Source organism: Dendronephthya gigantea, unplaced genomic scaffold, assembly GCF_004324835.1.
Source record: "Dendronephthya gigantea isolate DGI-Jeju-01 unplaced genomic scaffold, DenGig_1.0 000048F, whole genome shotgun sequence".
Classification (NCBI taxonomy): Eukaryota; Metazoa; Cnidaria; class Anthozoa; order Malacalcyonacea; family Nephtheidae; genus Dendronephthya; species Dendronephthya gigantea.
This window is the reverse complement of record NW_021163058.1, coordinates 392,675-414,864: the sequence shown is the minus strand read 5'-3', so window position 1 is coordinate 414,864 and position 22,190 is coordinate 392,675. Positions and strand designations below refer to the sequence as shown.

At 36.7% G+C, this 22,190-nt stretch overlaps 1 protein-coding gene across 1 annotated transcript; it reads left to right on the top strand.

The window, feature by feature from the left end:
• Positions 1–62: 62 nt before the first annotated feature.
• Positions 63–21,187, top strand: LOC114528109 (von Willebrand factor A domain-containing protein 8-like). The gene is given in 40 exon segments (XM_028549697.1): positions 63–369; positions 1,006–1,086; positions 1,170–1,234; positions 1,511–1,585; positions 1,668–1,778; positions 2,191–2,294; positions 7,608–7,671; positions 8,065–8,229; positions 8,523–8,575; positions 8,797–8,905; positions 9,162–9,266; positions 9,584–9,763; positions 10,003–10,092; positions 10,278–10,355; positions 10,453–10,613; positions 11,126–11,239; positions 11,342–11,510; positions 11,910–11,987; positions 12,165–12,280; positions 12,619–12,719; positions 12,921–13,027; positions 13,415–13,486; positions 13,571–13,647; positions 13,903–13,978; positions 14,137–14,272; positions 14,360–14,482; positions 14,968–15,020; positions 15,204–15,332; positions 15,335–15,358; positions 15,590–15,741; positions 16,154–16,250; positions 16,571–16,709; positions 16,931–17,740; positions 17,876–18,273; positions 18,406–18,459; positions 18,825–19,036; positions 19,125–19,359; positions 19,433–19,591; positions 19,965–20,302; positions 20,487–21,187. Coding segments are annotated over 40 exon segments (5,637 nt in total). The 5' UTR covers positions 63–248; the 3' UTR covers positions 20,593–21,187.
• Positions 21,188–22,190: the final 1,003 nt, after the last annotated feature.

The following is a 22,190-nucleotide window of genomic DNA, read 5'->3' as shown; positions in this document are numbered from 1 at the left end:
AAACATCCATTGCCAAGGTTGAAATTTCAAAAACAGCGGTTTTCACTGTACGTGTACTTTGTCTTGCACAATGAAACGTGCATAATAAATTTTGTAACATTTTTTGTGGAAGAAGTTGCAAATATAGTACAATAAATGTACTGTTATGTGATTTTGTTTTCTTTTGTTTTTGTAGTCAAATGGCACGACGCAAACGACGCATGTGTTTCGAAAAAAGTTAGCCCAGATGCATAAGAATTGGAAGTTGAATGAATCGATACATAGATATTTTATACCGATCACCGGGAGTCGCCGGGTCCACGTTTTGGAAAGTCAATATAAACATATGGCGTAGAGAAAGATTCGGTCAAACGTCCAGATCCTATTCAGGTATTGAACGTTGAAGTTTTGATCTCTAAATCCAGGATTAAGAACCACAGAATTTTTAAATTTCAACGAGGGTGTGATCCCGTCATTCCCGTGTGGCCGTGTGGGAAGATATTTTATGATGGGGGCATATCTGTGCGATGGGCACATACTACAGATTCCACAACCACTGGGAGCCTCCTGGTTTTCCTTCACCATTGACCTTCTAATAAGAAGGTTCTAATAGGAAGGTTTTTAAAAGTTCCTTGAATTTGCTAAAATCATTCCTTGGTAGTAAAAGCCCACTTTGGGCATTCAGAGAGGGTCAATATAGATAAATTGACCTTATATTTATTACTTGCTGCATGTCTACCGACTAAATATTAAATTTTTAACTGGTAATTAACTGACTACAGCAAGATTAATAAAATTAATGCCTCAATATAGGATCTAGCATGTGGATAATTTAGTGACTTGACTTTAAATGATTTATCGAGTCAAACATAAATTTAAGCTCAATACCATCAGCATCTTGTTAAACTATTCAAAGATACACAGAGAGAATATACCCTTACAATCATGGTTAGTCATAGAAAGTAAATTTATCAAACAACTTCATATTACAGATAGCTTTAACAAGCATGTTTGTTTTATCCACAGATGAATTTGTACGTATTGGGAATGTTAGAGTTCCGCTGAAGACACCCAAGCATGTTGAGAAAGTCCCTATAAATTATTCATGTGAGTTTTTTATTACTATAACTCTCGTGAGTCATGTCTTGGAATAATATTTTTTTTAATCTGTTTACTAAAATTGATTTTAGGTCCAGCATTTTCAAATGTCTCTGCAGAGTCAATTCTTCAACATTTAAAATGGATAATGAAAAAGGTGTGTTAAAGTTGTTTGTAGTGAGTTAATTATCCTTTTTAATTCTGTACACAAGAACCCCTCAGAACTATGATTCAACCATGTCACCAAAATACACCAATGAATGCATTGTTTATTAAAAGGTCCAGAAAACTAGATTCTCTATCATATTAGGAAGTTTGATTGGCAAGAAAATGCCATTAACTGACTAGTAAGATAACTGAATAACATATGTGATAGTACCAAGGCAATTTAAACTTGACCTGCATAAAAAATATAACATTTTTTTAATAACAGGATCAGTTGGGTCAAGATATTTTTCTTATTGGTCCTCCTGGTTCTCTCCGTCGAAGCCTGGCAATGCAGTACGCTGTAAGTGTTGAATTAAAATACAACTTATCACTGCTCAAAACTATGAATTTATAATGTTCTGTTTTTAAAAATATTTCATCAGGAGCTTACGCAACGTGAAATTGAATATGTCTCACTGAGTCGTGATACAACTGAGTCTGATTTGAAACAAAGGAGGGAAATTTCATGCGGTAGTTCCCATTACGTTAACCAGGTATGGTCTAACGTTTTTACTCAAACATGCTAACTCAGTAACTCTCTCATGTAACAGAGGGGGGGGGGGGGTAATTAAGGAGATGGGCCCGATCGTCGAGAAGATATGTTTGGCGTGGTCCAAAGATAACTTTCCGAAATCATAAATAACGTAACTTTCCGAAATCTACAACAGAATTCTACAGTTAGTTACTCTCTCTTCAGTCATTAAATTCACGGAGAGAAATTATTTTATCTACATCTTGACCTGGATGGCGTCGTTTTTGCTAACTTGCTGTATCGGACACTGATTGGAAACATGCATCAAACGTTGTCCCCAAAAGAAATCGTAACGCAATCTTTATAAATGTCCATATTTGATTAGTTGATATATAACATGTAAAATAAGATTTGCTTTCGGCGCATTTGTATAGAGTTCTGTTCGTGCCGCCTTAGAAGGACGTGTGTTAATCTTGGATGGAATAGAAAAAGCCGAAAGAAATGTCTTACCTGTTTTAAATAACTTGTTGGAAAACAGGTAACGTACAAAACCGTGAAAGGTCTGTTGTGCAAAAAAGTTTCGCAGGCAAATTGATAAAATATAGGTGACAAAAAAGAGCGGGAATAGTTGAAATCTGTGTCCTCCTTTTGTCCAAGAAAATTACTGTTTGCATGTAATACAAAGGGGTCCTACTAAACACTGCCCGGGACTGCCCGAGACGACTGCCCGGGACTTCCAGTTAATAAATCCTAGAATATTATTAATGCTTGGGTTAGTAATTATTCGTTTTACGAAGGCGAGAAATTGCCACAGAAAGCGTCGAAAGTAATCCACGCAGCTCCCTCAGTACAGTAAGAATTGTGTATTTTTGTCATCATTCTTGCAAACATGTTTGATATTTTTTGCCACGCGTAACAAAATTTCCTATAGTGCGGCGAACGAACGACAAGTAAGCAAGGACACAGATTGTTTGCGTCATGACACGCATGCGTTGCCGTCATGAAATCGGCACTTTGATTGATATGATTATTTTAATTTTTATAAAAAGATCATTCAATCAACACCCGATTTTACTCGGTAAAAAAGGCATGAAGAAAGGCAATTCGCGCGGGAAACAGTTCCGCCAGATTCATTCATGAACACTTCTATGACCTTGCTAATCATTCTTTGTGTGTTTTAACAGTCGCGTTGCACACCGTTGCGTATATTAACTAAAATCAGCGGTAAAATTTGATGGTAGTTGTAATTAAATAAGTAGCGGTGAGATTTAAAATATTGCACGACTTTTTTTTTAACGACTGTCGACTAAGGAGACATTCAGACACAAAAATCAATAAAAACCAAATGGATTGTTTGTTACACCATAAAAAGTCAAACTGAATTAATGTGTTAGTGGTTAGTGATCAAAACAAGGTATTTATATGATAATTTAGAAGGTTAATTGATATCGAAAATGCAAAACCTCAGCCGGCAGTCTCGGGTAGTGTTTAGTAGGACCGATATAAAGAGCCAACGACAAATAATAATGAAATTGCTCGATTAACGATGCCAAGGCAAGGGTGAGGGGGCAGATTTTCGTGTCATTACATATAAGAGAATGTTCACAAAGCACTTTAGTTAATCGAAGTGGCTATTCGTACTGGAACAGTACGCCGGCCGAGTGTGATTTGCTATTCGTAGTGCATTCGAAATGTTTCTGTCAATTGTCGCAATAATAAAGGTTTTTATTGACTCTTGTTATCGTACCTTTATAAAGGGACAGTATAAAGCGATTGCAACAAACGTTATTTTCGTATCGGAAATCGATGTTTGAATTCTCGACATACCGTACGGTATACGGCCGAATGAACAAATCACACTCGGCGTACTGACAGTTCCAGTACGAATAGCCACTTCGTTATTTAATTCCCTTACATCTCACTTTACATGATCGTGATATACAGTTGTCAATCTATATATATAATACTAAAGTTCTATAACCCCATTATTAATACTCGTAGCTTTTCTATACAGTTTAGACTTTAGTCCCTGAATATGTTCACTGCATGCCAAAATCTTTTTTCAATACGAATGTCGCACAGTCAGACAGTTTTGTGTATTTTGTCATCTCCACCTTCCACATCTTCGCCTTTCCCTATTTCTTGTGGTTCTTTCTCTGATACAATCTCAACAGGAACACTTTTATCATCGGACGCCGCTTCCAGTTCAGGCGCAGGCATTTTTGATACGGGCGCATCGACTTTGTCTTTATGATTTGTAAACACTTCTTTAGCGTGTAGGAGAGCGTCACTAAAAGGATTACTCGTCATACTCTCGCTGCTTGTTTTTTCTTCTTGATCTGACATAATTGATTGTAACTTCCCTTACCGGTCTAGATTACTTTTATAAATAACTGTTTGGTAGCAGTGGGCTTATATACACCGAATGTCCAGCAGTACAATTAACACTTATTTACTGCGAACGAAGGAAACGTAAGCAGTGGCGTAACTAGAACGATAATTGGGGAGGTGAATATTCATATATCCAGTTCTGCCCTACGGATTTCTTTTGTAATTGCAATAGGTTAAAGCTTCTTTCCACTTACGCGTTTTTTATACGCACGTACACGTACGGAAAATTTTAAATGCTTTTAAATTTTTGCTATTTAACATCTAGGTCAACTAATGCATACTTAAATATGCAGAAAACTAAGTTCCTTCGATTTATTCACTTGGTTTTTTCAAAGGTAGCATGTACAAGGATTTAAGGCTGTTTTCCACTTACGCGTTTTTCATACGCACGTACACGCATGTAAAAGTCTGAATCCTTGTACATGTTTCCTTTGAAAAAATTAAGTGAATAAATCGAAGGAACATAGTTTTGTGCATATTTTAGTATGCATTAGTTGACCTAGATGTTAAATAATAAAAATTTAAAAGCATTTAAAATTTTCCGTACGTGTACGTGCGTATAAAAAACGGGCAAGTGGAAAGCAGCCTTAAGACTTTTACGTACGTGTACGTGCGTATGAAAAACGCGTAAGTGGAAAACAGCCTTACAATAGAAATCCGTCGGGCAGAACTAAATATATGAATATTCACCCCCCCCCCCCCCCCAATTATCGTTCTAGTTACGCCACTGAATACGTAAGGAAACGTAGCCAAACGTAGGAAACGTTATGTTTTGTGGACCCGAGATCTGTCGATATTTCACGAGGCGAAGCCGAGGATCCACAAAACGTAATGTTTTCTGAGTTCTCAGTAAATAAGTTTTTTATTATATACCACTTGTCAAAGAAAAACCAAACTACAAGGTAAACAACGAAATATCTATTCATAAAAGACATAATTTCAATTGGGTAAAAGTTGTTATTTCCCATAACACGTTATCTCACTCTGCAGGGCGTCGCGCTGGCGACATCAAAATTTCGTCACTCTGGCGTGATTCGCTCTCGACCTATGAAACGCTACGAACACCAAACTTTGACATATATGGTGGTATATATAGAATAATACACGGCCAAAAATTGATCAGGTTGTCGCATCAGGAGTGAACAATGTTGTGCTGCACCGTGTGAACAGTATTGTTAACAATGTTGTTGAAGCTTGTTGAATCATCAATGTTGTTGCAACTTGTTACAACAACATTGCATCAACATTGATGATTCAACAAGCTTCAACAACATTGTTAACAATACTGTTCAGAGGGTGCAGCACAACATTGTTCACTCCTGTTTTTAACAACTTGTATCAACATGATGATTTTTACTCGTGTATGTTTATGTTTTGTACACGGCCAAAAATTGAGCGGGAATAATTAAAATCTGTGTCCTGCTTTTGTCCAAAAAAATTACTGATTGCATGTAATGTAAAGAGCAAACGACAAATAATAATGAAATTGCTCGATTAACGATGCCGGCCAAGGCAAGGGTGAGGGGGCAGATTTTCGTGTCATTACACATTCATACTAGCGCGTATAAGAGAATGTTCACAAAGCACTTTATTTAATTCCCTTACATCTCACTCTGCATAATACTAAAGTTCTATAACCCCATGTATAATACCCATAGTTTTTCTATACAATTTAGTCCCTGAATATGTTCACTGCATGCCAAAACCTTTTTCCAATACGAATGTCGCACAGTCAGATAGTTTTGTGTATTTTGCCATCTCCACCTTCCACATCTTCGCCTTTCCCTATTTCTTGTAGTTCTTTCTCTGATACAATCTCAACAGGAACACTTTTATCATCGGACGCCGCTTGCAGTTCTTTAGGCTCATGTGCCATTACGGGCGCATCGACTTCATCATTTATAAACCCGTCTTTAGCGTTTTCGAAGGCGTCACTAAAAGAATTATCCGCCATATACTCCCGCTGCTTGTTTTGTCTTTTTGAACTGATATAATTGTTTGTAACTTCCCTTACCGGACTAGATTACTTTTATAAATAACGGTTTGGTAGCAGTGGGCTTATATACACCAAACGTCCAGCAGTACAATACGTTTTGTATATCGAGAAAGTACCCTATATGACTAATAAGTTACTTGATGTTGCATGGAAACATCCGGCATGATACAGACGCGTGCATATACAAGAGGATGCTGAATTTAGCAGGTTATGACGTCCAATAAAATGACAGTTAATTTCAATTATATCCGCGGACAAAACGGTGTGTTTTTCACGAATAAAACGGTGTATTTTTCTGCATGGTGTAGTACAGATGTCGTGTGAAGTCCGTCATATATATATATATGCTGCATGTGCGTGTTATATATACGTCTATACGAGCTTTTTTTTCAGTACATATATAAAACGTTTGGCTGGTACTTGCATGATGGCTGGTACTTGCAGTCAATTATTGATTAAATTAAGTTATATATACCGGAAAACTAAAAAAGATATCATTTTCAAGTAACGTCTATTGAGTGGAGTGCATGGTGTTTAACTTAAATTTTAATGTAAGCCTTGTACATTTCTATACAATATTAGCCAAGATATAGGCGTTTAAACTCAAGGTAGCGTTTCTGGGAGAAGCAAAAAATGTTCTAAAATAGAATGAAACAGCACGCAACAGTAAGAACAAATATTGATAGCTTCGTTTGGCAAATCCTCACTGTTTTTATGCTCGGAGATGGAATATTATTCCAATGATTTTGCCATCGACGTAAAACTTCTCTTGCATTATTAGTCCTCGCATATTCCAAACAAATCAAAACTCGTTGCTGTATCGTTAAACGAGGCATGTTTATAACAAAGCGGGCAAGCTCCTTTGCTTTCGTTCCCTTGTGCATTGCAACTCCTTGTTCGAACGATGAACAGTATTATTTTAACATCAAATACACTTATACTTCGAATACTTTAATCTAAGAATCTTTAAACATGCAAAGACAACATAAAAAACGCTTTAAAGAACGCCTATCGTGGAAGTTGAAAATAACTTAGTTGAGTCGCGATATTTAGTCATGTTATTCGCTTCGTCAAAAAATGCACCTTTATTTTAAAGGGCTCGATCTCGACTAATATTTTACAGAATTGTTCAAGACATATATCAAAATTTAAGTTAGACATTACAGCGTTCAACAAACTTTATTTGAATAAGATATCTGTATTATAGTTTTTTAATTACGATAAGTCTAAGTGGGGGAACATTTTTTTGCGCCACCCGGTATATATATATATATATATGTGCATTAACCTTGCGTTTTTGCAGGAAGTTCCTGTATAGTGATCATGAAAGATATCAATATCAGACTGATATCTCTTTACAATGAAGACAAAAACCGCCTATTGAAAAGTTTATAGCAAGGTCTAATGCATGCATGGGGTGGATGTGTAATACACATATATATACATTTTAACTCCGTGATGTAGGGAAATGCAACTTGATGATGGAAGATTTCTTGTGTCAGCTGCAAGATATGATTCGCTTATTAAGGTTTGATATAATATTTTTTCTGTTTATGGACTGAAAACCCATTTTCATTAAGATTACATTGTACACACGCAGGCCTGGGAAGCAAGAAGCCGGGGGGATTAAAGTTCCGCTTGCAGCTGTTATTTAGATATTAAAGATCTACCTGCAATTAAACTGCTCCTTCTACTTTATCAATTAATATTTCTGAATACTGGATAGTAATAATATAATACATGAACAACAGTTTTAACGAAATTAGGCTATGGATACATATATTTCCATTTGCAGTAAACTATCATAACCTCCTGCTAAGAAAACAACTTTGTTCGTTTGGAACGAATAAATATTACTGTTATCGAGGTCATAACAATTCACGAGAGCTTTGTTTTAAAGATATTATTTTTGTCAACTCAGGAGCACAGCAAAGAAGAACTAGACAGTTGGAAATTACTTCGAGTAAATGAAGGTTTTAGAGTGTTTGCACTTGGTGTACCCGTGCCTCGATATCCTGGCAACCCTTTGGATCCACCATTACGTTCACGGTTTCAATCCCGGGATGTCCCAGAACTTTCTTATAAAGTACGTCAGAGTACTGCATTCTCACGTTAAAATGGAAAAAGGGGGAAGTGCTTTGTTCAAACATTGTACATTTTTTTCTGCGCACTTTTTATATAATTATATGCCCGTTTTAAGATGTTCCAAGAATACGGCATTTTCAACCAATTTTGACTTTGGGCACCGCTGCCGGGCACTAAGTCGCAGCCTAAGTGACATAAACGTAGACTATTTCGCGACTATCACACTTTAGCGTCCCAAATGGAGACCAGGCTTAATTTTATGATAAGGATCTTTTTGTATTATCAATTATATAGGAGCAACTGCAGAGTCTGGTGGAAAGTTGGAATTCTGATGTCCCAAAAGAGAAGCATGTCAAATTATTTACTATTAAAAATTAGAAGAAACGTGCAATTACTGTGCAATTATTAAACCAATTTTTACCACTACATGGTCAAGTTTTAGTTTTATGAACGACTCTGCAACATTGGTTGTTTTATTTCTTTTCTTCTCACATGTATGACTTTCAGTTTTATGGCCGATCATACAACCACTAAGTCTAAGATTGAAACTTTTTTGGTATTTTTGTAGACTTGCCAACCTTGTTAGTTTTGCACACACCATTCAATCTTCAGAGCTCTTGTCTTTGGGTATGCCAGACTTTCCAATCGAAAACCTGAAATTTGTCGTTCAAATTATGGTTAGTTGTTTGAAACGGTCATCTTTATATTGAGAATAAGTTACTGCTGGATTTTCAGCCTTGAAACTACTTTAAAATTACCCGTGTCTTCTTGGAAACAGTCGCGAGAAGAGAGAAACGACACAATGAGTCAATTTCGGCTGTTGAACGAAGCTTCTACGAAGCTCCTTGCTGAAGAATTACGACGCATACAAAATTCTGCATAGACGACGGTCTTTTGTTCTACATATAGAATGCTTGATATTTATCCTTGCAGAATGATCTTCCATTTGTTTCAAACCAACATCTGATTAACAGACTATATCCACATCAACTGATAATGGGAAAGGAAGGACAGACTGCTATCACAGACACACTCAAGGTATATAGTGAGACGATGATTTCTGCATGAATCTAAACTGAAGATTCGCACCGTTAGAAGTTATAGTTGTTCATATTTTGCTATTATTGAATTGTAACTACTGGGTTAAGGATATTACAAAACGTTGCCTGAATTTGTCAGCGAAATAAGGTTCAAAAGAAGGAATTTTGTCTGGGCACGATTTGACGAAAACTATGGATCCGACAAGAATAATTTATTACAGTTATATTGTCATAGACTGCATACATAGCTGGATGGATGCTAATTATGAACTTTCTGCATGATGCGTGTGTAATAGGAATTCTCTCATCTTTTAGACTTTTCATCTTGATGATGCACCAGTTAGCAGAAACGAGCCATATCATTTAAAAAGCGTAACAAGATTTCCTAACCACAAAGCAATGATAGCGCTTGAAGGAAAAAGTAAAACTATAAACAAACTAGAAGTTCTCTGTGGTGCTGAAGGCAGTTTTGGTTCACAACCACTTGAAGAAAAGGTAAACGAACTGGTGCATCAGTTGGCAATAACAAATAAAGCATAGACGTTGATATAGTAGAATTGTCTGAAATAACCTTCATTTAATTTCTCACAGTGCTTTTCGCCAGTTTTCACATAATTTAGAAAAATTTATTGACACCAAGGAGACCAAAGATTTTCATTGTCAATATGCCGTCTTATGATGCTAATCTGCATGTAACGCTGCATTTATTTTCTATAAATTTCTTTTGTCTATAGGAGTTCGTTATGACCCATTATCATTCGAAAATATTGGCAGATATGTTTCAATCTCATCTTGTAAAAGACTTCTGTTTAATAGGTCCAAAGGTAATTATAAAGGTGTATAGAAGTATTCCTCACTGTTCTGTCACACACGACGGAATTGACGTTTTTATGTGTGATGATAATTGGGTGATGAAATCTATGAATGGGTCCAATGCCCCAGAATTACCCAAGTTGAATTTTGGAGTTGGGTCAGTAAATTGCCGAAAATGTGTTTACGACACATTTAGGGCTGTGGCAAAAGTGTGTTACTGCATCAGTTTTCTCGACTACTCGGATATCAAATCGAACCAGTTGTACTGCATCAGGTACGCTATTCCTTTATGCAATCATCCTGAACGTTTACATGCCGTTAAAATGTGAAAAACAAATGTTAGCAAATGTGTTGGATGTTTTATTTTGTAGGATATGACGTCACGAGACTTGCTTCAGCAACGAACAACTTTACAAAATGGCGATACAATATGGCGACCTTCGCCCCTAGTTGTCGCTGCAACTGAAGGTCATCTTGCAGTGCTTGATGGTATACATAGGACTAATCCCGGCACATTGGCTGTTTTACAGAGGTTATTTATATATCACATTAACATCATTATTATACATATTTTTTGTAAATCATAAAAATCTACTTGCCTATATTGAGTGCATGGTCATATTCGCCGGAAAATGAGGAATACGACCATGGTCATATTCGCCGGAAAATGGCAAATACGACCATAGTCATATTCGTCAGAAAATGGCAAATACGACCATGGTCATATTCGCCGGAAAATGGCAAATACGACCATGGTCATATACTCATATTCGCCGGAAAATGGCAAATACGACCATAGTCATATTCGCCGGAAAATGGCAAATACGACCATGGTCGTATTCACCGGAAATATACGAAATATACGACCATGATTAGGCAAAGGCGAGGTGTACATCGTTGAATAAAATCCGAGACAATGTCGGGTCTAATGGAGTTATAGACTTTACTAACAGATCGTTAGTCAAAGTCGCTGTTCCATAGTTATGTTTTATGTCATCAATTTAATTGAAAAGAATATAATTCCACATATATTATGTTTCCTAGACTTGTGGGTGATCGTGAAATCTCGTTATATGACGGCAGTCAGTTATTGCGCTCTGACCGCTATGAACTTCTGAAAAAAAACTCTGGACTTTCTGACGATCAACTGACTGAAAAGTAAGTATATAGGATACCACCAATCAAAAGTCCACTTCGCATATGAAGTAATCAATCTCGGTAAGAGTGCAATATGTTAACGATCGTTAAATATTTTTTCAGAAACGTGTATCGTATTCATCCATCATTTCGTATTATTGCTCTTGCTGAACCTCCTTCAATAAATAGCAGTCAAAATCAATGGTTGAACTCTGAATTGCTCCATTTATTTCTCTATCATCATCTTGAACCTTTGAACAAAACTGAAGAAGCTGAAGTTGTATTTAAAATGGTACATAATTGTACATTATTAATTCCAGGTGCCGGTTGTATATAGAACTCCTAACTACATTTTAAGTAGTTAAATGGCGTTATACATTATTCTGATTGGCCAATTCTGCCACTAACTATAGTTAAAAGTTAACTACCTTTTTAACGGCCCCAGGTCTGGGTTCAAGACCCATGCATGGGCTATAATGCAACGTTTCAATGTTTTATATTTTTGTCTTAATCGAATGTAATGAATCAGTAAAGATATACTCAAAAACCAAGTTCTTGGCTCATTATATCGCCTGATGTTTTTACAGAAATTATATATACCTCTAAAGAGAGAATCCAATCTATTTCTCTAAAAGACAACAAATTAAGTTATTTTAAATTATATTAATTTGTTGTTTTATTTCTTTTACAGGTTCCCCGGGTTGCGAAAGATAAGATGAAAATCGTGCTTGACATGGCTGATCAACTTAGAAATTCAAACAACTCAATGGTATATGTTATAGAGGCACTTTTTTACATGTAATAATTTTTAATAAATTATTTTTAATTATTGGTTTGTGTGTAACGGAAGACACTACAGTAGAGTCTTTACGGAGATCATTTGCTATGGTCCTGTATGAAAAGGTACAAAAAGTGTGAAAGATGCATGTATATATATATTTTTTAGTTGTTGTCCATCGCCCCATCATTTTCCACAAGACAGTTATTACGTGTTGCAAGGCGTATTGCTGAATATCCTCATGAAGACTTATATCAGACTATAAACCGTGCTTGCTTGGCAGAGTAAGTCTACACTCTACACGTATTTTATTGCATTTCAAACATCGCGACACAATGTTTAAACATTATATAATTGCTAATAATAACGCTATCATAACTTCGTGCAGCCACGGCATCTGATGTTAAGACGACATCGTACGAAAGCTAATACAAGGATGGCTTATTTGAATAATAATGAGATCATGCAATTGTATCCTTCCTAGTTGACGTTTCCTTAAACTTGGAACACATATAACTAAAAATCCGCGTCATATGTTTCTCCTGATACTCACATGACATATACCGAATGCCTCTGGTGAAATAATAACTGTCCAATAAATTGTCGTACGTTTCTGCCACAGCTTTCTACCATCACTTGCAAGAACTGCATTAGAAGATGCGATGAAAGGAATCGGCATCAGCAAGAAGATTACAAGGGTACAGAGAAAGTTTGATGTCAACGGTATAGTTACTATTAAAATGTTTTTCATAGCTACTTTATGATATGTTGTTGACTAAGTTCTGTAATTTTATTCTAAAACACTGACGTTGGAAATCCTAACTTTTGTTATTTCACGGCCGTTTAATATACAAAGGATTTATTTTCACACACTCGGTAACATTTATAATATCTATAATATTTATCTCCTTAATTTATATATAGCCGATAGCGCAGACGGATATATTCAAATTGGTGAAACACAGCACGAAATATATGAAGCTCCCGACAAAACTAAAGTGCCAGAAACTTTGTTCTATAGTAATTCTCAGGTTAGAAACGCGCATTTAAATTGAATATGTTAACGTATTTCTCAGATCGATCTTTAGGCCTTACACACCTTCATTGCTTTTTTCATCCAATTTTTTTTTTCATACATACAACGTAAACTTTCCCCCGATAAATCGTGCATTCCCAGCTGAAAGATTTACAACAGGAAGGTTGTTTTCTCGAAAGAACAAACCAGCAAAATCTTGTTTTATAGTCTGCTTCTTACCACTTGCTATTAATGTGCAGGGCACATAACATTAGTTGCTCATGGTCAAAAAATTGTAGGCCTATTTAAAAATTGTTGTTTGGTGTGAAAGATTTAAAGTTGTTGTTTGTTGATTGTTGGTTAGTATTATGTTATATTCCTTTTTCATTTACCATATTTTTAGCACCTTGAAGTAATGGAAAATATGTTAAAAGACTTCCGACTGGGGGAGCATTTACTGCTTGTTGGAAATCAGGTTTGGTGAACATGCATGCATAAAGAAACTATGCTAACTTATCCCGAAGTTACCTAAATTCGATTCCCATTCACTTCCTTGTAGGGAGTTGGGAAAAACAAAATTGTGGACAAATTCCTGCAGCTTTTAAATAGACCGAGAGAATACATTCAGCTCCACAGGTAAAGTCAATCGTAGCCGTAGGTAGTTATAACATTTATATATTTGGATACAATTATATATATTCAAATATTATTGTTTGCTATACCAACAACCCTGCTATAGCTACACACTTTATATACCTCAATTACTTTATAGCGTATATGAGTAGCAAGCACAGCTTCTAACGCAGGTGTTAAACGTCAACGATTTGTTGTCAACTATATAAACTTCTCAGTACTTGTTCTACAATACATGATATTTATTTTTCACTGTAGGGATACAACTGTGCAAACGTTAACCCTCCAACCAACAGTACAAGATGGTGTCATCGTATATGAGGATTCTCCTCTGGTAGTTTTTTTATTTTGTCTCTTCAATTTTCATGCTGAGACTATTATTATTGCATGCATGCATATAATTCGAAGGAAGTGAATGATAAAAGCGAGGTATATAGTTTTCTCTTCATATTAATACATGCACCTGACCTGCGTGTGTGTCTTAATTTTCAGGTTCAAGCTCTGAAGTTCGGTCATGTTTTAGTGATCGATGAAGCTGATAAAGCTCCAATTAATGTAACTTGTGTTTTAAAAACGCTTGTTGAGAGTGGAGAAATGATTTTAGGAGACGGAAGACGAGTTTTACCAGGTAGTAAATTCAAGAGTGCCCGGCCCGTTATTCGTTGCCAGTGTCAAAACTGCTATTATTTACTGATATTTTGATAAATTTTTCAAGCTGGTTATTTACACCATCCTCCTCCTGACGATGTTATTGAAATTCACCCTGACTTCAGGGTAATTGTTTTGGCAAATAGACCAGGATTTCCATTTCTTGGGAACGATTTTTTTGGAGCTATGGGTAAGCTTTTGTGTCTAGTCAAAAAGTCTTCTTGTGCATGTAATGTATTAAAAATTTAGTCACAACCACGTTTGTTTAAATGCGTCTGGCTATCAGAAGTTAAGCTATCAAAAGTGAAGCTAACGGATTGAGTATTGCAATTCCATTATTTCATTTCATATATGTGTATGTAAAAAGCAGCCCATTTTTGTTCTTTCTGCACCATTCATGTCTGCCAAGGACTACACCCAAAACTAGGTCCAGTAAGAGCTACCCCCTAAACTAAGGTCCAAAGGAACACCCCCAAAACTAGGTCCACTAAGGCCCACTCCTGTTCTATAGGTCAAGTAGGGACTACCCACTACATTAGGTCTAGCAAGGAAGAAGAGATTTTAACATTACACTATATCAGCGACAAAAACCATAAAAACAGGGTTAATTCTTTATTGCTGCTATGATTTATTAGATGTTGTAAGTACATTATAATATAACTGATGTATCTTCAGGTGATATCTTCAGCTGCCATGCAATCAACAACCCCGATAAGGAATCTGAAATGGTAAATTTTTTCATTAGTTATATAAACGAGAAACTGTAATAGAAAACAAACAAACATGGAAGCCAAAAGGCAACTTATTGATGAGAAAATTAGAAAAATGTAATTGTCAAGGCTGCCAAAGTCCGAATTCATACTGCAAAAATTGGCAAATCATTCAGATCGTACAACTAAATTTATTGTTAGGAATTGTTAAAACAATACGGCCCAGATGTTGCACACAGTGTATTGGCAATGCTTGTGAACGCCTTCTCTGAATTACGTCAAATGGCAGATCTTGGTGAGATAGCATATCCCTATTCAACGAGAGAACTATAGTCAACATCGTTAAACATTTGCAAGTATGGTCTGTTAAATATTTCTTTCGGAGTTGATTTTACTAAACCCGTTTAGCAATTATGCTGGATATCCTCAAAATAGGAACCAAATAGTCCATGACTCCATGTAAAATTGATTTCATCTTCGCCTCTTTCTGGTCCTTCATCGCCTCGGTTGAAACTTATGGTTGAAAGGACCAAAGATAAGAAGATTTCGAGAATTCTAAGTGTTTGTTTATTTTACTATCCGCCCAGGTCTATCCAGAGGATGGTTTGGGACAAGTGGTTCGTAATGTGTTTGATTTTGACAGTTACCATCCTGATGCACAAAAGACAGTCTTATCAACATTGCGTAAACACGGAATTCCAGTCGGTGTAACAGTGAAAGATGTGAAATTATCAAAAGAGTAAGCGATACACGAGCACTGTTTACTTGCAGAATATCTGTTTGAACAAAGGCCGAGTAGATAAAGGAGGACATTTTCCCCTCAGAACTGTAGGATGTTGTTCTCCCCCGTTCAATTTTTGGTAGGAATTATCAACACAAAGATTAACGTTTTCGATAATCTTTAAATTGCAATCAAAAGTAAGCTATAGATAGTCAAAGTTAAGTTAGATTTTTCCCGCTGAAAATTAAATCGTAAAGTTCAAGCTATTCCTATAATCCACTGTTGTGTTATTTCATTTATCCACATCTGCCTCTTCGTTTCTTTTTTATTGTTTCTATTTTTTGTCGAGGATTGCTATCGTGCTATGAACCTCGATTCAAAATTTTATATTCCATTTTTGCGTGTTCGTATTTGTAAAATCTATTTTAAGATTTCCACTTCCTTCGCCTTCTCTTGTTCACAACTGGAGTTTTGTTGATGGTAAAGACACAGCCTGTTCAGTGAGAGAACAAGCTCTTGTTTTAAAGGTTGGTTGAAACACATCTTTACATCAAATATACATATTTACTGTTAAAAAACTATAAAACCATGGTGCCACACGCATGCATGCATTTTCTCATGCAATAGTGTTAAAATGCGATAAATTCATGCAGAGCTCATGGGGTGAGTGTGTGTTTGGGGATTGATCAATTGGGGATTGATTAGTCAGCGACAGTCGATATCATATCGTGTCATTAACAACGAACTAGAACGAAGAATATACAACAAAGGTCGTTTGTCATCCTAGAGAAAATCGTATTTTCAAGTTGTTCAAACTACAAGTACAGACATATAAATTCTCTTTCAGAAAACAGTCAAAATTGACTGTCCCAAATTCGACATTGATCGTTATAATGCAAGGTCGACTGGATTTACAGAATTATTAAGCGAATGGATGTTGCCATTTTACGAGTCCAGTATCCTCTCGGATATTACAGTCAGCGAAGGTAATAGCATAGCTAACTGCAAATAAACCTCTATGTGCGACACCTCGTAGTCTATACGCTAGAGATGGGAACAAGTGAATAAAGTTATGAATGGCAGAAGGCTAGAAATACGAGCTAGCTGTCTGCTAGCATTGATATCGCTTGCACGACTTCAAAAAATCATTTATTTTTCACCAAACCATCAGTTTAACTTCTTTGTATCCTCATATCCATGCATACAGGTGGCGCTGGCGGCGACTGGCTCCATTTGGCAACCACTAGTCCTCTTGTGATCTACTCGATGAAGACAAACCAGAACTTCGTGGTCTGTACGGATTTATATTCTTTGTTTCCTTACAACTACTTCAACCAATCACCTCAAATTAAAATCGCTGCTTTGAGTGGAGATTTATATGAAGGTCAAGTTATATTTCATGAACAAAGATCAAACACGATGCTTTTACTTAATCCAAGCGAAAATGAATTTCAACAAGTTGATCTACCCGCCGATTCATTAGTCGGGACCATTTCAAAACAGTTAAAACAAACAAAATACAAGATGTCTAAAGAGAAAGTGTTAGGAAATATTGTAGCAGTGTACTCAGACCATGGCAAAGAAATTCAATTGGTTGATTTTGATTCTGCTAGAGTACATACCATATCCTTGCCGTTCATAATTGATCAACTTCACCTTGTTTCCGAAAAAATGTGGATTGTGAGAGAAAAGGACGTAAATACTATGTATATTTTAAGTCCTGAGCAAGGAGTTCAGATTCCTAATCTACTGACCGCCATTACGACTGAAGACCATCCAGAAGGAATACAGTTCGTAATTGATAAAGTATCAGCCGGTGCTTTGCCACAAGATGTATTGGAAAGTTGTCAAAATTATCTTCCAAATACGTTTATGCACGATTTTTCGTCGCGTACTGTTCGTTTGGTTGCTAGCGAAGATAATTTAGCAAGTTTGGCAGTCAGCAATCCAGTCAAAATACGTGAACGATATCCACTCAGCTTTTATTCCTATCCCAGAAAAGAAAAGGGTGAACGAGGTATGACTGAAATCCCAACATGTCAAATGCATGCATATGTTAGTGCTACAGACAAGGAGCGTTGAAAACCTGGGAACCAGTACAATATTTATTCTCGCGGTGAATAATATTTAACACTGTTTTTTATTTCTGCAGGGGATGTTTCTGAAGAGAATTTAAAAGACTTGTATCCAAATCCTTTGTGTCTTCCCAAACTTGGACAAGTGGTCAGAGTTATTCCGTCATCGTTTGTCCCGTCTAAGAGTACAAACGAAGAAACCAAAAATATGAAATGGTCCAATAGTTTGGAAGTGGTTGATATATCGCAGAACTCGGTCCGATACTTGTCTTTACCTCGCGCGAAAAATAGTAATCCATACACAAAATTGAAGAGCCCGGAAGCCTTGATCGACTCTTTGTCAAATGACGTCATAGTTTCTGTAAGTCGTGATGGATGTGTACGTCTTTGGGAGACCGGAACTAGTGACCTCCAGAAATCCTTTTCTGAATGGAAAACTTTGGTGGGAAATAGCAACGATTCAGGGTCATTGCAGGTTGGTAATCAGAAATGTTAGTGCAGAACCGTAACTAGACGCTTAACTGATATACGTTTTTTGCCTGAATGATTTCTTTTGAAAGAGATTGTTTTAACGGTTTTAATTTTGGATTAATTTTGGCGAATTTAGGTAACTCGCGAGAGAAGCAGTGGTCTGGATGTCACACAACCCAAGCATGGAAAGGTGAGTCAAGAACAATGTGGGAATTATTGCCAAAATGAACATATGCCTGACGTCCTAATTAACTAGAGTAAAATGAACTGGGTAACTTTGAATTCCCAGGCCAACATAGTGCAGATACTAGCAATTTCATAGGCTCGTACTAATATCTTAAAAAGTATAAGCAAGGCGAGTTAATTCTGTAAAAGGACTTTGTTAAATTGTCTTTGTTCTTAGAGAGCAAATTGAAATATTATTTTTTGCCATATTTCTTTTCAAGTCCCATACAATTGCGACCTATTTACTGAAGACAAAGTATAATTTCGGCGACTCCGACTAAGGACATCCTTTAAATTGAAAACGCCATTTAACCTAATATTTTCTGTCAGGTCGATCCCAACAACGAACCCCATGTCGGTGGTAATACGTGGGCTGGTGGCACAGGAGGTAGGGATACTGCAGGACTCGGGGGTAAAGGTGGACCATATAGGTTGGATGCGGGACATGATGTCTTCCAGATCTCAGATGAAGAAAAAGATGCGGTACCCGAGGAGGTAAAGAGAGCTGCCAGAGAAATGGGAGAGAGAGCATTTAAAGAGAGGTGAGAAATCTATGTCAAACTCCGCTATTTTCCCTACACTGCACTGTCTCTTACCAAAAGTAATACTTCATTTAAAATGTCATTATAGGTTGAAGCAGATTGAAATGAGTGAGCACGAGGCTGAGGTGTACGAGAAATTTTCATCACGTGTTCATCATCAGGTCCAGTCTCTGCGCGTTCTTTTAGAAAGTTTGCAAGCAAAAGGGAAAGAAAGGCAGTGGATTCGTCATCAGTCATCTGGTGATCTGGATGATGCGAAGTTAATTGAAGGTTTGACAGGTGAAAAAACAATTTATAAAAAAAGAGCTGATCAAGAACCCGAGGTATGGTTTTGTGTTGTTTCCTAACAATAGAGGAGTTACTTCTTTCTTTTGTAAATTTGCTTTCATTTTTCAGCCAGGATCAGTGCAACAACTTCCAAAACAACTTCGTTTGGTATTGGATGTAAGCGGTAGTATGTATCGTTTTAATGGATTAGATGGAAGACTGGAACGAGTTATGGAAGCTGCCTGTTTAGTGATGGAAGCATTTGATAAGTATGAACGTCGTTTCAAGGTAAATAATACAACAAAAAAACAATAAAGCTTCATCATCGCTCAAGTTACTATAATATTCTCGCGTACTTTCTTAAAGGCGTTTCCTCATTACCGCCCACTTCACCCGCGCGGACGAAGCGGCTTTTGAAAATCTGCTCATGCGATCGTGACCGGCCGAACAAAGGGCGCTTCGCCCGCGCGGGCGGAGCCGACGAAAAGGAGCTGCTTTTGAAAATGTGCCCATGTGACCGTGACGGGCCTGAAAAACAAAGCGCGCTTCGTCCGTGCGGGCGGAGCGGAGGTAATGGAGAATCGCCTTAATGAAACTCTAGCTCTTCCAAACTTTATCCCAGGTCCTGCTGATCTTGCTGTACTTTATTTACCTAATTTAGTTTGACATTGTTGGTCATTCTGGAGAGAATCCAGAAATTATGTTTGTATCTCAAGACTCACCACCAGTGAACAACAAAAAACGTCTACAAGTTTTACAGACAATGCATGCACATGCGCAGTTCTGTATGACCGGTGACCATACACTAGAGGCCAGCAAGAAAGCCATAGAGTCTGTTGTGCAGCGAGAAGCAGATGAATATTTTGTGATCATATTTAGTGATGCAAACCTACGAAGATATGGTATACCGCCATCTGCACTTGCTAAAACCCTAACGTCAAATCCACGAGTGAATTCCTTCATCATATTCATTGGATCGCTGGGTAATGAAGCTGAGAGGTAAGAATGTGCTGCATTTACACCAGCACGTGAATTGAAGAATCCGCTCTGCTTTAATCGTTTTCTAATGGTGCTACATTCTTTTTCAATCCACGGAACTGACTTAAAATAAGGATAAGATGAACTACAAATAATATACTTATTTAGAAAAATATTTAAAAATATTCCCATCATCTTACTGTAGGTTATCAAAAGAGCTTCCGGCTGGACGTTCATTCGTCTGCATGGATACAAAGAACATTCCTGAAATCTTACAACAGATCTTTTCAACAGCCTTGATATCTTCCTAAGTCTAAGGAAATGTAGCGTGTAAGAATAAGTCGATGGATTGATGACAGAAAAATAAGGTTCTTTTCGGTTTATTGTTCAACAACCTAACGTGTTAGGGTCAACCAGTGAACTGGGTCAACTTAATTGATTCTCAGATGCTTCGATCCGCGCCGTTGCGCGAGAAACCCAATGATGACACGTTAAGGACTGATTGACAATTGAAGGAAGCAATCCTAATAATGAAGAAAAAACTTATAAAGTCGCTTTTCGACAATTGAAAAAATATTGAAATAGGAAAAACAGCTAAACTTTAATCAGCTTCGTCGTGATTTGTACAGGTATGGTCAATACAAATTAACCTAGTCTGGGCACTCGGAAAACTTCAAAACGTTTTTAATGAACTAGGATTTGATGTTGAGGCAGCTTCTTTGTGAACAAATATATTTAAGTGTTTTTTATTGATATTTCAACGTTGTCGTCGCGTGATCTGACGTAATGATTTTATTCGAGGAATGACGATTGTTTCATTATATACAAGCTAGGTTTATTGTCTTCAGCGTGCACAAGATGGAATCAAGGAAATTGTTCATACCGTATTTCTATTGAATATGGTGCTAATAAGTGATAATCTTACAGCATATATCATGAAAAATTAATTATTTAATAAAATTTTTTAATTCAATATTAAATGTACAATTTCTCCTTCTTCTACTCTCTAGAGGATGATGTAGTTATTAGAACTTCTTAACGCTAAGATGTTTCTTGTGTTTGATCGTGTCAAATAAAATATTTTATTGTGAAAACTAAATTTATATGGTGAGCTTTTAGCTCATAATCGCTTGCCAATTATACGTATTAACCAATCGAGAGGTCTGTCCATATCAGACCGAGCCCTGGGGCCTGGTCATGCATTCACCAGCTTTTTTACTCCTTTTTCATTGTTTTCGTGCCCTCTTCCTTGTGACCTATATTTTAATATCTTATACCAAGTGGAATGCATACAGTTTGGAAAGGTCTGCTCGTATTCCAAAGCTTAGGGCGTACTGAGCTGGGAGTACAGAATTCGTGATAAGTTAGGCAATCTTTTTTCGACAGTTTACCCAAAATAGAGTCATTTGTGAAATCACTCCTCTGCTTGCGCCCCGGCCTAATTTATATATAGGCCTGTTTGCGGTCTGCCTATAGCTAAAAGTGACCTTTTCTAACGTATGTGGTAGTGTTCTCCGCACGTTCTTTCAGAAATATAGAAATACGACCACGGTATACAGGTATGCCTCGAAGTTTTTTAAAACAACTTTTTCATCTTTCGAATAAATCTTTGTGACATTATACGTATCACTGAAACTGTCAAAAATACCTACAGCGAAAAATCAATTTTGTAAACTGGTTGAACAGCTTTCATGACAGTAGCAGCTGAAAGCATTAACGCATGCGCTTTGACACATAATTAATGATTTTTGTAATTAATATATTGACTTCTTAGAGTCAAAAAAGAGTTAACCAATATTTTGCAAGAGGTTTTATAATTTATATCACTATGTGATACAGCGAGATTAAGAAGAATATTGGATGTTCGTCTTTTGCATTTGGCGTTGTATCATTTGGAAATAAAACATGA